This window comes from Pogona vitticeps, chromosome 9 (assembly GCF_051106095.1).
Source record: "Pogona vitticeps strain Pit_001003342236 chromosome 9, PviZW2.1, whole genome shotgun sequence".
Taxonomy (NCBI): Eukaryota; Metazoa; Chordata; class Lepidosauria; order Squamata; family Agamidae; genus Pogona; species Pogona vitticeps.
The window spans coordinates 21,749,403-21,761,782 of NC_135791.1; the positions used below are offsets into that span (position 1 = coordinate 21,749,403).

A 12,380-nucleotide genomic window follows, 5' to 3' on the forward strand; every position below is an offset into this window, starting at 1 on the left:
ATTTAAAATATTTTACCTCATTTTTCTCCTTCAAAAGGACCCAAGGTGGCTCGCAACAATAAAAGACAATAGTCCACCTGTTTTTTGGCTGGCACAGTGGGTGTGAAATTGGGAGGGGGGAGAGAAAGGATGAGGTGAGATGCCCAGGAAATTAAAAAAAATACCCATGTTTATTAACCATTGTTTTATCAATGAAATTGCTGGCAGAGGAAGGTGGGAGAAGAGAATTGGCGAAGGACAAAATTGTCAAAGCATTGCTTTATTGACAGAAGTAATGGCTGTGGAGCCCTCAGAGGTTGGGAGCTTGAATCCTCCCACTGGGATTTGTTGACTCAGGCTGGACCCAGTGATCCATAAGGTCCCTTCCAGCTCTGCAGTTCTACGATTATTCTATAGCCGCTCCCTTCTCTGGAATCCTGGCTAGGACCCTCGTAGATCTATAGATCCATCCACCGGGTTGAAAAGGATTGCACCCTTGAAACATAGCTGTGGCTGCACTGAGAGGATTGTGTGAAGCCTGGACCTCTTGTTCTGCTCTTACTGGGAACGGCAGAGGTGTATTTCTCGTGACCTCGACCCCAAGGGCTTCTGTGTCTTCTCCCGAAATCCTGCTTTGTCTTCTTTTCTGCGGGATCCTTCTTCCAAGCTTTTGGGGCCAAGCAGTTCGCTGACATTTCACCACCCATGTTATGACGCTCATGACAAGCCTTCATCATGTTCTTGGCAGGAAGGACCTTTCAGTCTGTCCCACCGAGAAACTCTCCAGATTTCCTACAATAAAGTGGCAGAGATCCAAAGCCCTCTGTTGTTCCTTGTCTGTTCTGCAGACGAGGTGGAACAATCCAGGAAGGGCGGACAGTTTAAGCCCAAAAGTGAATTACACAGAAATGCTGCCGTTGGCTCCTTTTACTTGGGTCCCCAGAGGCGTATATGACAACAAATCACATCCTCCCCAGCCAGCATGACCATGGGCAGCAAATTGGGTTTTCAGGAACACTTTAGCATTTTCATTCATGCGAACTTTGTGAAAATTGTGGAAGGGAAACACATACTTGGGTAACAACTACAAGTAGAAGCTACAGTGGTGCCTCGCTTAACGATTGCTTCGTACAACGAAAAATTCACTTAACGATGGCTTTTTCGGAGCAATCTTGTGCTTCACTTAACGATTTTCCCTATAGGCAATTTTCGCTTAACGATTTCGGGACCATGCTTCACTTAACGATGACAGTTTTAGGTCCCCTTGTTTCGCTTAACGTTTTTTTTTACAGCCCCGTTTTTGCTATTTTTAAAATATTCTAAAATGATTAAAAAATGTTTAAAATGCTTGGAATCGTTAGTGCACCTAATAAAACCTATGTTAACTTAATTTGGCTTTGTTCTGAGTCTTTTTGAATTTTTTGTGAAATTTTTTTCCCCCATTGAAATAGGCTTCAATGCATTTCAATGGGTTTCGCTTAACATTTTTTCCTATGGGGATTTTCACTTAAGGATGGTAATCCGTTCCAATTGGAACGGATTATCCAGTTTTCAATGCATCTCTATGGGAAATGGTGTTTCGCTTAACAATGTTTTCACATAGCGATTTTTTTTGAACCAATTAAAATCGTTAAGCGAGGCACCACTGTATTTTTATTTGGATTACAGGAGCGAGGATCTACCACCTGGGTGGATTCTAAGAGCTGTTTCCTGATAAAGGAAGGTTTCCAAGCTGTGTTCAAACTTTTCCAGATATTTGCTAAGTGAAGCCTTGACTTCCCGTAACCATCAGGGCCCCTTTTTCAATTGTTGTTATGTGCTTTCGAGTTGCTTTCAACACATGGGGACCCTAGGAATGAGCGATCTCCAAAATCTTCTGTCCTCAGCTGACCTGCTCAGTTCTTATCAACTGAAGCCTGTGGGTTCCTTTAGGGAATCAGCCCCTCTCGTATTCGGTCTTCCTCTTTTCCTGTTGCCTTTTTCAATGGCCACCCAAGTTTCGATTCAAAGGAGGGATGGACAAAACTGGGAGATATGATTTCTCCCACCTTTGTTCAGTTTCCTTCCATAATTTTACTCCATTGTGATCAACAACAAACGGAAATAAAATGCTGATACAGTGGGGTCTCGACTTACGAACTTAATCCGCATTGGAAGGCAGTTCTCAGGTTGAAAAGTTCTTAAGTCGAATCTGCATTTCCCATAGGAATGCATTGAAAACCATTTAATCCGTATCTGCTCTTTTCATCCATAGAAACTAATGGGAAGCTGCTATTCCGCCTTCTGCCACTAGAGGGGGATATTTTTCTTTTTTCCTTTTAACCTAAGATGACTTAGCTTTTTAAAAAAGGGGAAAAAAGAGTTTGTAACTCGAATCTAAGTTCGTAAGTCGAGTCCATATATTCCTATGAGAGCGGTTCGTAAGTCGAAACGTTCGTAAGTCGAGCCGTTCGTAAGTCGAAACCCCGCTGTACAGATATACTGAGACAGAGACGATTTTGCTAGGTTTGCAAATGTTCTGATTTTATTTGTGGTAGCTTATGCTTTTAGGTAAAAAGTTTATCCTTGGATTATTTCGTTTGTGCCAAGTATCTGTCACTAGCGGCTACAGTGAGAAAGCCGTTTATTCAAGAATTAGCCCCCCATCGCTGAGCTGAATCTGCTTCTCAGTAGCATGGGAGAAATCCCTGGGACTTGTTTCATAAATGGATTTGGGACATCTTAGGTATAGCCTCCCCGCAACCCAGCAAACCCCCCAGGAAAATGCTCTTTAGCCAGCTGCTATAAAGCACTTTCCTGGGGGGGGGGGACCTTTACAAAATTTGGCTGGGGTAGGGAGGAGAAATATCCCAGGAGTCAGTCCAATGTTGGCAAATATGGGATATGGGATACCTATTCTCACACTTCCCCTCTAATCTTTCTCCCAATAAACTGTTCATTTTTAAATGGATGCAATAAAATTTTATTTACTAAATACATTTATTTTGGACATTATTCAAATGAATATTTTGGATATAAAATTAGAAGTCTTATGCCATCTTTTCTTCCGCCAGTGTCTCAATTTTACTTCAATTCTCTCTCTCTCTCTCTTTTCTACTGGTGATGGTTGCCAACTGACCATGGAAAACAAAAAGCCAGCTCGCTTTACTTCTGTGTTTTTGGCAATAACTTGTTCTGCAGAAATCTGAGTGGGGACTTCCCATGACTTAGACGTAATCCCAAGTCCCCGTGGTCATCTGCAGATCAATTTGCCATTGAAGAAGACACAGGAGCAGAAGCTGCTGAAAAAGTTGGCAATGCCAGTCATGGCGGCTCAGCGCAGCCACCAAGAGCAACCAGTCCTCTTATCGAAATCTCTCCGGTCTTAAGCACTGGACAATGTTCTACATTCAGGATGTCTTCATTTTCTTCATTCTACGATTCTCGGGGCGGGGGGAGTAACTTTTTCTGCCGGCTTGCAGTCTGCCTGGGAAATCTGGGCTCCAAAAATTTGATTTGCTGCCTTTACTGCTTCCTTTTTGAAGCTGCATGCCTTGGCTGTCGTGCAACCTTGGAAAGCACTCCTTTCATTCAAAATGCCTGTTGGGAGAGAAGATATTCTTTGAGAAACAATTTATTTTTTTAAAAAAAAAACAGCTATCTAAGATGCACCATTATAATTCATGCTATTAGAAATACGTAGACTATTCATTCATTTAATAGCAAAGTCTTAGTCTCGCCTGCAAACATAGCAGGTTCAGTTCTCTACTGGGAAAGATGGTAGTAGTCCAGGCATGGTGAATCACTGGCACTTCAGATTTTTTTTTTTTTTGGACTACAACTCCCATAGTCCCTTGCCACTGGCAGTACAGCCCAGGATGCTGGAAGTTGTAGTGTAACACATCTGGAGTGCCAAAACTCTCTGTATGCGGTACTTGAGTCCAAGGAGCGAACACCACTCGAAACATCTTTGGACAGAGAGCACAAAGAAAGGGAGACTCCTGCTCTCTATCATCTTACAAGACTTACTTCTTTTGATGGAACCAGCCAGGTTGAAGCAGTGGTCTTCTTTCTGTGTGCAGTTGACCATTCCTTTACTGTCACAGTGATCTGAAAGGATGGAAAAGCAGCCGGGGCATTGAAACCCATTGGCAACCAGCTTTTCCGGATCAGGTGCTGGTGGGAAAAAAAAAACGGTCATTACACTTACATATAGTTAGGGCTAACGTTTTTTCAATCTTTTTTTTACCCCTGAACATTAAAGACCTCATTTCCTCCAAGACTTAAAATATTTTCTTGACTGTGGTCTTCTTCCTGTAGTCCCTTTGCTCCTTAAACATGACCCAGGGAATGAACAATATTGCATCATGGGGTTCTATCATTGCCTAGGGATGCTTACATTGAAGAGCCCCGCTGTTACACTGGTCCTCCTGGCAGCAGGTGATCTGGGTCCGAATGTGAACATCTTCTTCCACACTGGCAGTATAAGAGCCTGCCTGGCAGAACCGATGGTCAAGGCACGATTTGAAAGACAAGGAGACCCTCAAGCCATCTGTGAAGGGAAAGAATGGGACAGAGATGACTAGTGATGGAGGGGCAGTCAGACCAGTTTTGGTCTCCTGGGGGATCTGAAGAAGCTTCTTTTCAGAGAAGGTGCTATTATTGTGTCAAACTTCTGCTCGCTTGCAGAGCCAGAGTTTGAGAGTTTTCTCACTGGGCCTCCTGGGAGAAGAGCCAGCCTAGGTAACCTTGGGCAAGTTGCACAGTCCCAGGGCACCCCCCAGAGGAAGGGAAGGGTGAAACACTTCTGAGTATTCTCTACCTAGAAAATCCTGGAAAAGGTTACCATAAGTCAGAATTGGCATATGATTATTATTTCAAAGGCAAAAAAATCTGAGCAAGTTTGCTGCTCTTTTTCCTTATCATTTCGGTTCTCTTTCTTATCATTACAGATCAAAAACAGCATGCAAACTACATGGCTTTAGCAACAACAATATTCTCCCCACCTGCTTTTTGTAACATTTATTTATTTATTTATTTATTTTATTTATATCCCGCCTATCTAGTCGCGAAGACTACTCTAGGCGGCTTACAACAAAGTTAAAATACAATAAGAATAAAACAACAAATTACAAAACAGGTAAAAGAAAAAAGACAATAAAGAAATAAGAAAATCAAAAATAGACTTATAAGAAGGCCTGCCGAAACATCCAGGTCTTTAATAGATTCTTGAAAGTGCCCAGCGAGGGAGCTCCGCGAATGTCAGGAGGTAAGTTATTCCACAGGCGAGGAGCCACCGCCGAGAAGGCCCTATTTCTTGTTTTCTCTTTCCGGAGAAAGATGCCTGATGCCTGATGAGGAAACCTGTTATCTTCTAACATAGATTGGCAAACTTTTTATAGCTCCCGAGGTAGTCCAATAAAAACTGACCAGAGAAACCACAATAATTCCAGTGCTGATGACATAATATAGTGTTCTCTGCTGTCAGGTCACTTCCAACATATAGGAAAGCTAGCAGGATCTTTGAGGCACGTCAGATGTGGAAGGAATGATTTGAAATTGCCAGCCCCCCTGTGAGTTGCTGGGACTGCACAGGGATTTGGACCCAGAGACTGGTGAAACGTTAGGAAGAACAATAGCCAAAGAGCCCGAAAAACCCACAACAACAATTTGAACCCAGTTCTGCAGAGCCCTAATGTCTGACTCTGTGAGTGCTGCACCGTAGTGGCTCTGACTGGCTTAATATGCAAAAGGTGGAGTTTTAACTCAAGGAATAGATAGAACAGCCGAAGCTATATAGAAGCTTTAGCCCACATGTCAAGTCAAAGGGTGGCTCCTTACACTCCCAGCGTTTTGTGGTTGGCAGAAATGTCTGGCTGTAGGAGAGACGCATCAGCCTACTTACTCATGGTGACTTCTGAGACAGCCGAAACACAGGCGTCTTGACTGGGCTGACACTCCTGAGTGGTTTCAGTTGTACACGTTGCACTCATGTCCTGACAAAACTGACATTTGAGAGATACCCCTATAGAGTTGATGGAGCGGGGGAGGGAAAGAGAGGTCACAAAATCACAGCGTCACCCATTTAGATACCAAATGCTCAGGAAAAAACAACAGCAGAACTACATTTTTAAAAGGTGCATGAGCATAACACTCACGACGTTCCTCAGAATCTGAATTCATATAAGTGCAAGAACTTTCTCCATTCCCTGGGCATCCCCTGGGACAGCTGGCCAGTCCTTCACTTCCAGAAGTGTTACACAGCGAATGTACCGATAAGCAAAATGACCCAGCCGTCCTTTTTAGGACCACAAAAGACAATAATTTCCAAACTTTTTATTTTTAACCTACATTTCATAAAAGTTCATGATTTTATATTGTGCAATGATCTGATACGAATAAGGAAAAAAGACAAGTGCCGCCACCAATATCTTCCAAGAACTTGTCCAGGATCATCATTTCTCCTCTCATCTCCCCCCAACTTCCGCTTCCCATTTAGTTTCTTCCAAAAACTCGGCTGAGGAGAGCAGGACAGCTTTCCCTCACGGCCTGAGGTGTCGGCAAGTTTTTGGGTCCAGATCTCACGGCCAAGTCTGAGCCTTTGGTCCCACGTCCCAAGTCCCTATTAAAAACAAGTGTGTCGCGCCCCCCCTCCCAGAAATGAAAGGCGGTGGGAGTGCGGGGGGTCCCAGTCATGAGTCAGGCCCAAGTCATTGAAAACAAGCCCTGAATCAAGTCAACCACATGACTTAAGTCCAACTTGATAGCAAGTTCCACAACTCAAGTCCCCATCCCTGCTAACTACTAAATAAAAAATTACCTATTTAAAAATACTTTTAATTTAAAAAAAATATTAAAATGTGATTACTTCTCTCTTCTCTTTCTCTCTGTCCCCTCTTTCCTTGAATGTTTTCCATAAGAGATTATTTCCTGTCTACAAAAGAGAGGACTTTTCTTACAGCATCAGGATTTTTTGAATGCTCTCAGAGATATAACGTCTATGCCTGACCTTGGCTTTATTCCTCTTCCTTTCAAAGCACAGCTCTCAGTTCTTTCCTCGCATTCTTTCCTTGGCTTTCCTGAATAATTCTCTACCTCTATTCCCCAAATATCAGGAGGAATTTAACAAGAGTTATCGGTACCACTCACCAGACGAAAGCAGGCTCAAGAGAAGCCATGAGTTCAGGAATGGCTTCATTCTGCTGCTGGAAGGATCAAACCAAGCCAAGAATGGAAACATGTTCGAAGAATTTATTGGCCCTGATGATCATGTGCTCCAGAGGAAACTCCTGGAATGATGACACTGCTTTGAAGTTATTGACAGAAAGTGGCCAAGATCTTATAACTCTGTGTGAGAATTCAAAGTTCAGTTCTGGATGCCAATTAAGGTTTTCTCTTTTTCTGGAACTCCATGAACAAATCTCTTACATTCTGTCCCAAGCAGCTTCGGGCCAGCGAGACTCAACGTCTCATGCCAGGGTTCAGAGCTCGCCATTCAAACTCAAGAAAATCAATCAATGAATAACGAGCAAGTAAAAACTTGATCCCCTTATACATAAACACAGTCAGCTATATTTATCTATTCTTTAGTAGCCTGTCTTGCAATAGCTTGAGAAACGGAGCATTTCATAAAGCACTTACAGTAATCCATTCACTTCTGGAAACCAAGCCCGATGAGGAAAGATTGAAAGAACTGGACATGTGTAGCCTTGAGAAAAGAAGACAGAGGGGTGAGATGATAACACTGTTCACACATCTGAAAGGCTCTCCTGCAGAGGAGGGGCAGGATCTGTCCTCCATCATCCCAGAGTGGAGGACACTTACCAAGGGACTCAAGCCACAGGAAGCCAGTTTCAGGCTGAGCTTTGAACCAAGCTCATAAAAGAAAGGGCAACCAGGAGCAGGAGGTGAGCTGCCACGGAAGCGCCGACTCCTGTTGGATCAGAAGCGGCTCAGAACCTCGCAGGCACCTGCGCTGACAGGAGGCGGAGCTTCCCTCGCCACTCACCTCCTGCTTGCCGCTCCTCTGTCCCAGCCGCTTGGTGCCTCCAAGGCCACAGACTGGCGGTTGGGTGACCCCTGTGTTAGAGCATTATTTGAGACAATGGAACCAAAGGCCAAATTGGGAGGTGATGACCACTCCAGTGCTGGCGGCATTCAAGAGAAAATGGGACAACCTGACCTGCTTTGATGGGGATTCCTGCCTTGAGCAGGGGTTGGACTTGATGACCTTTTGAGCCCCCTTCAATTCCATTTGTCTGTGATTCTGCAATCCATTCATTAAGGGGAAAGAGGGAAGAAAATGTAAGAAAACAGAGACTGTGACAAGCAGGAATGCTCAGAACATGCGACGCTGTTGATTAGCTGGATTGCAATTCCCATCATCCCCAGTCAGCATAGCCAATGGGGTGGATGATAGGATTTGCCATTCAGCAGCATCTAGAAGAACCAAATTTTTCCATATCTATCTTAGAGCCTGCTCCACTAAGTTTAGTCACAAGCACACATACCTGAGGTTGAGTCGTTCTAATATTATGCAGACTTGCTTTGAAGCCAGCTTCATGGAGTTCTGTGGATTTGCATCCCATTCAAAAGGCAAAAGGGTGGCAAGATCTGTATTCAGGAGAGGAAGGCTGTCTCGTGAAAGCAAGGGAAGGACAAGGTCAAATCTGCAGAACAGGGCATGAATGGGTGGTGAGAGGAAAGATCGATTAATGGGCTGCAACAATAGAAGGTGTGGCCAAGGACAAGCATTATTAAAGGTATCAGAGGACAGACCTATTCCTTTCTCCTCTTCCCAGCAATAGGATGTGATTGGGAAGCGTTAGGACAAAGTGGCCCCAAAAGGCACACACTTCTGGGTCCAGCTGCTATTCTCAGTTGCAGTTCTAGCAACAGAGATAAATTTTCCTGGCCGTCACCTTTCCGTTCTTGGTACAGATCTGAGATTTCATAATCGTCTAACTTGCTACATTGGACCATCCAACTGTCTTGGATGGTTTAGGACGGCTGGTTCCTACTCAGTTGCTTTAGGTAAAGGAGCGGATTTCTGGGGCTCTTTACTTGAAACCACTATGAAACCTACGAAACATCATCAGGACATTTAGGAACCTCTCCAGATGAGAGGCGCAACCAAAGAAAGTCTCGCACGGCTTGCCCCCAGGTGGCCCTGACGCCCTCCGCATGCACTCGCCTTTTCCGAGCCGGCGCGCAACGCTTCCCGGCCGCCACGGCTCCGCGCCTCGCTGACATGGCCTTACCTTCGACCTGCGCATTATTCCACTGACACCGGCTTATGGAAGCAATAGAATTCTGCCCATTACACCGTTATCCCCGCGGGCCATGGGGAGGAATACGAGCAAGGACTCCATCACTAGTGGGGACTTACATTCAACCTGGGCATTGTTCAACTTACACCGGTCTCTGTGAGAAATAGAATTCTGAACAGTTCACAGCAGGTTATGTTCAGTGAAGCTGCCTTGGCGATATCAAGGGTTATATATGCAGAGAAAGGAAAGGAACTACGAGAATGGTATTTGGTGTGAATTCAGCAAAAATGACACCAAGGAAACAGTCGGGTGCAGGCATTTCACACAACTGGGAGAGCAGCTTTGTTTCCTGGGCTTTTAAAGATCAGGAGGAAGGGAAAGACCCTCTGTGTCTGTTGGTATCTGCATTGCTGTTGATGGCACTTAAACAGGCTTCTGGTGAGACTCAAATGGAGAAACACCCACTTTTGAACAGTGGTTCCTACTCTCGGCTTCCCTGGGGGGCCTGAATGTCTCCCTACATCACGTAACAGCTTCTCCTGGATGGAAAATGGAAGCAATGCTGAAAGAGCAGACTTACCCCTCACATTTACCTGATGCACACCTGACACCACCTGACGCCATGGGTGGGGGAACTTTGAAAAGGACCATTTCTCTGAAAGAGTTCCAGCCGCTGTTTCCACGAACCCACCAAAATTGAGTTGAAAGATCACCAAAGCAGTCAGCACAAAGGCGCATCATTGCAGCTCCCAGGACGGCCACCACCTGATCCATCGAGGTCAATTCCTCTGCCTGGGTCTCACCGTCTGCCTCAATAGGTCGCTCTGGGCTGCCGGCCTGGAAGGATATAGCTCTTGGAGACTCAGCGAAACCCTAGGAAACACAATCAGGACGTTTAGGAATCTCTCCACCATCAGACAAAATGCACGGACTCTCCTTCCGGTCCATCACTGCAGCTCCCAGGATGGCCGTCCCCTATTCCATCAAGCTAAATTCCTCCCTCGGGATCTCACCTTCTGCCTGAGTAGGTCGCTCTGGGCCGCCGGCCTGGAAGGATATAGCTCTTGGTGAATCAGAGAAACCCTAGAAAACAGAATCAGGACGTTTAGGAATCTCTCCACCATCAGACGAAATGTGCGGACTCTCCTTCTGCTCCATCACTGCACCTCCCAGGACGGCCGCCCCCTGCTCCATGGAGCTCAATTCCTCCCCCGGGATCTCACCTTCTGCCTGAATAGGTCGCTCTGGGATGCCGGCCTGGAAGGATATAGCTCTTGGTGAATCAGCTAAACCCTAGAAAACAGAATCAGGACGTTTAGGAATCTCTCCACCATCAGACGAAATGTGCGGACTCTCCTTCTGCTCCATCACTGCACCTCCCAGGACGGCCGCCCCCTGCTCCATGGAGCTCAAATCCTCCCCCGGGATCTCACCTTCTGCCTGAATAGGTCGCTCTGGGACGCCGGCCTGGAAGGATATAGCTCTTGGTGAATCAGAGAAACCCTAGAAAACAGAATCAGGACGTTTAGGAATCTCTCCACCATCAGACCAAACGCGCGGACTCTCCTTCCGGTCCATCACTGCAGCTCCCAGGACGGCCGCCCCCTATTCCATGGAGCTCAATTCCTCCCACGGGATCTCACCTTCTGCCTGAGTAGGTCGCTCTGGGCTGCCGACCTGGAAGGATATAGCTCTTGGAGACTCAGCGAAACCCTAGGAAACACAATCAGGACGTTTAGGAATCTCTCCACCATTAGACAAAATGCACGGACTCTCCTTCCGGTCCATCACTGCAGTTCCCAGGATGGCCGCCCCCTATTCCATCAAGCTCAATTCCTCCCCCTGGGTCTCACCTTCTGCCTGAGTAGGTCGCTCTGGGCCGCCGGCCTGGAAGGATATAGCTCTTGGAGACTCAGCTAAACCCTAGGAAACAGAATCAGGACGTTTAGGAATCTCTGCACCATCAGACCAAATGCGCGGACTCTCCTTCCGGTCCATCACTGCAGCTACCAGGACGGCCGCCCCCTATTCCATCAAGCTAAATTCCTCCCATGGGTCTCACCGTCTGCCTGAGTAGGTCGCTCTGGGCTGCCGGCCTGGAAGGATGGAGCTCTTGGAGACTCAGCTAAACCCTAGGAAACAGAATCAGGACGTTTAGGAATCTCTCCACCATCAGACGAAATGCGCGGACTCTCCTTCCGGTCCATCACTGCAGCTCCCAGGACGGCCACCCCCTATTCCATCAAGCTAAATTCCTCCCATGGGTCTCACCGGCTGCCTGAGTAGGTCGCTCTGGGCCGCCGGCCTGGAAGGATAGAGCTCTTGGAGACTCAGCGAAACCCTAGGAAACACAATCAGGACGTTTAGGAATCTCTCCACCATCAGACAAAATGCACGGACTCTCCTTCCGGTCCATCACTGCAGCTCCCAGGATGGCCGCCCCCTATTCCATCAAGCTCAATTCCTCCCCCTGGGTCTCACCTTCTGCCTGAGTAGGTCGCTCTGGGCCGCCGGCCTGGAAGGATATAGCTCTTGGAGACTCAGCGAAACCCTAGGAAACAGAATCAGGACGTTTAGGAATCTCTGCACCATCAGACCAAATGCGCGGACTCTCCTTCCGGTCCATCACTGCAGCTACCAGGACGGCCGCCCCCTATTCCATCAAGCTAAATTCCTCCCATGGGTCTCACCGGCTGCCTGAGTAGGTCGCTCTGGGCCGCCGGCCTGGAAGGATAGAGCTCTTGGAGACTCAGCGAAACCCTAGGAAACACAATCAGGACGTTTAGGAATCTCTCCACCATCAGACAAAATGCACGGACTCTCCTTCCGGTCCATCACTGCAGCTCCCAGGATGGCCGCCCCCTATTCCATCAAGCTCAATTCCTCCCCCTGGGTCTCACCTTCTGCCTGAGTAGGTCACTCTGGGCCGCCGGCCTGGAAGGATATAGCTCTTGGAGACTCAGCTAAACCCTAGGAAACAGAATCAGAACGTTTAGGAATCTCTGCACCATCAGACGAAACGCGCGGACTCTCCTTCCGGTCCATCACTGCAGCTCCCTGGACGGCCGCCCCCTATTCCATCAATCTAAATTCCTCCCATGGGGTCTCACCTTCTGCCTGAGTAGGTCGCTCTGGGCCGCCGGCCTGGAAGGA

At 46.8% G+C, this 12,380-nt stretch overlaps 1 protein-coding gene across 3 annotated transcripts; it reads right to left on the reverse strand.

Annotated features, from left to right (window-relative positions):
- Positions 1 to 661: 661 nt before the first annotated feature.
- LOC110071224 (phospholipase A2 inhibitor and Ly6/PLAUR domain-containing protein) lies at positions 662 to 11,063 on the reverse strand. Of its 3 annotated transcripts, XM_078380315.1 has the most exons (8): positions 8,469 to 11,063; positions 8,141 to 8,224; positions 7,600 to 7,666; positions 7,108 to 7,261; positions 5,864 to 5,983; positions 4,358 to 4,510; positions 3,988 to 4,134; positions 662 to 3,558 (listed from the first exon to the last, which is right to left on the reverse strand). In XM_078380315.1, exons 4-8 carry the CDS (start codon positions 7,196 to 7,198, stop codon positions 3,389 to 3,391), a joined length of 681 nt encoding a protein of 226 aa, XP_078236441.1. In that variant the 5' UTR covers positions 7,199 to 7,261; positions 7,600 to 7,666; positions 8,141 to 8,224; positions 8,469 to 11,063; the 3' UTR covers positions 662 to 3,388. The 3 variants fall into 3 exon arrangements, with proteins under 3 accessions (XP_078236441.1, XP_072835894.2, XP_078236440.1); XM_072979793.2 differs by lacking the exon at positions 8,141 to 8,224 and having other exon boundaries at positions 7,108 to 7,247; XM_078380314.1 differs by lacking the exon at positions 8,141 to 8,224.
- Positions 11,064 to 12,380: the final 1,317 nt, after the last annotated feature.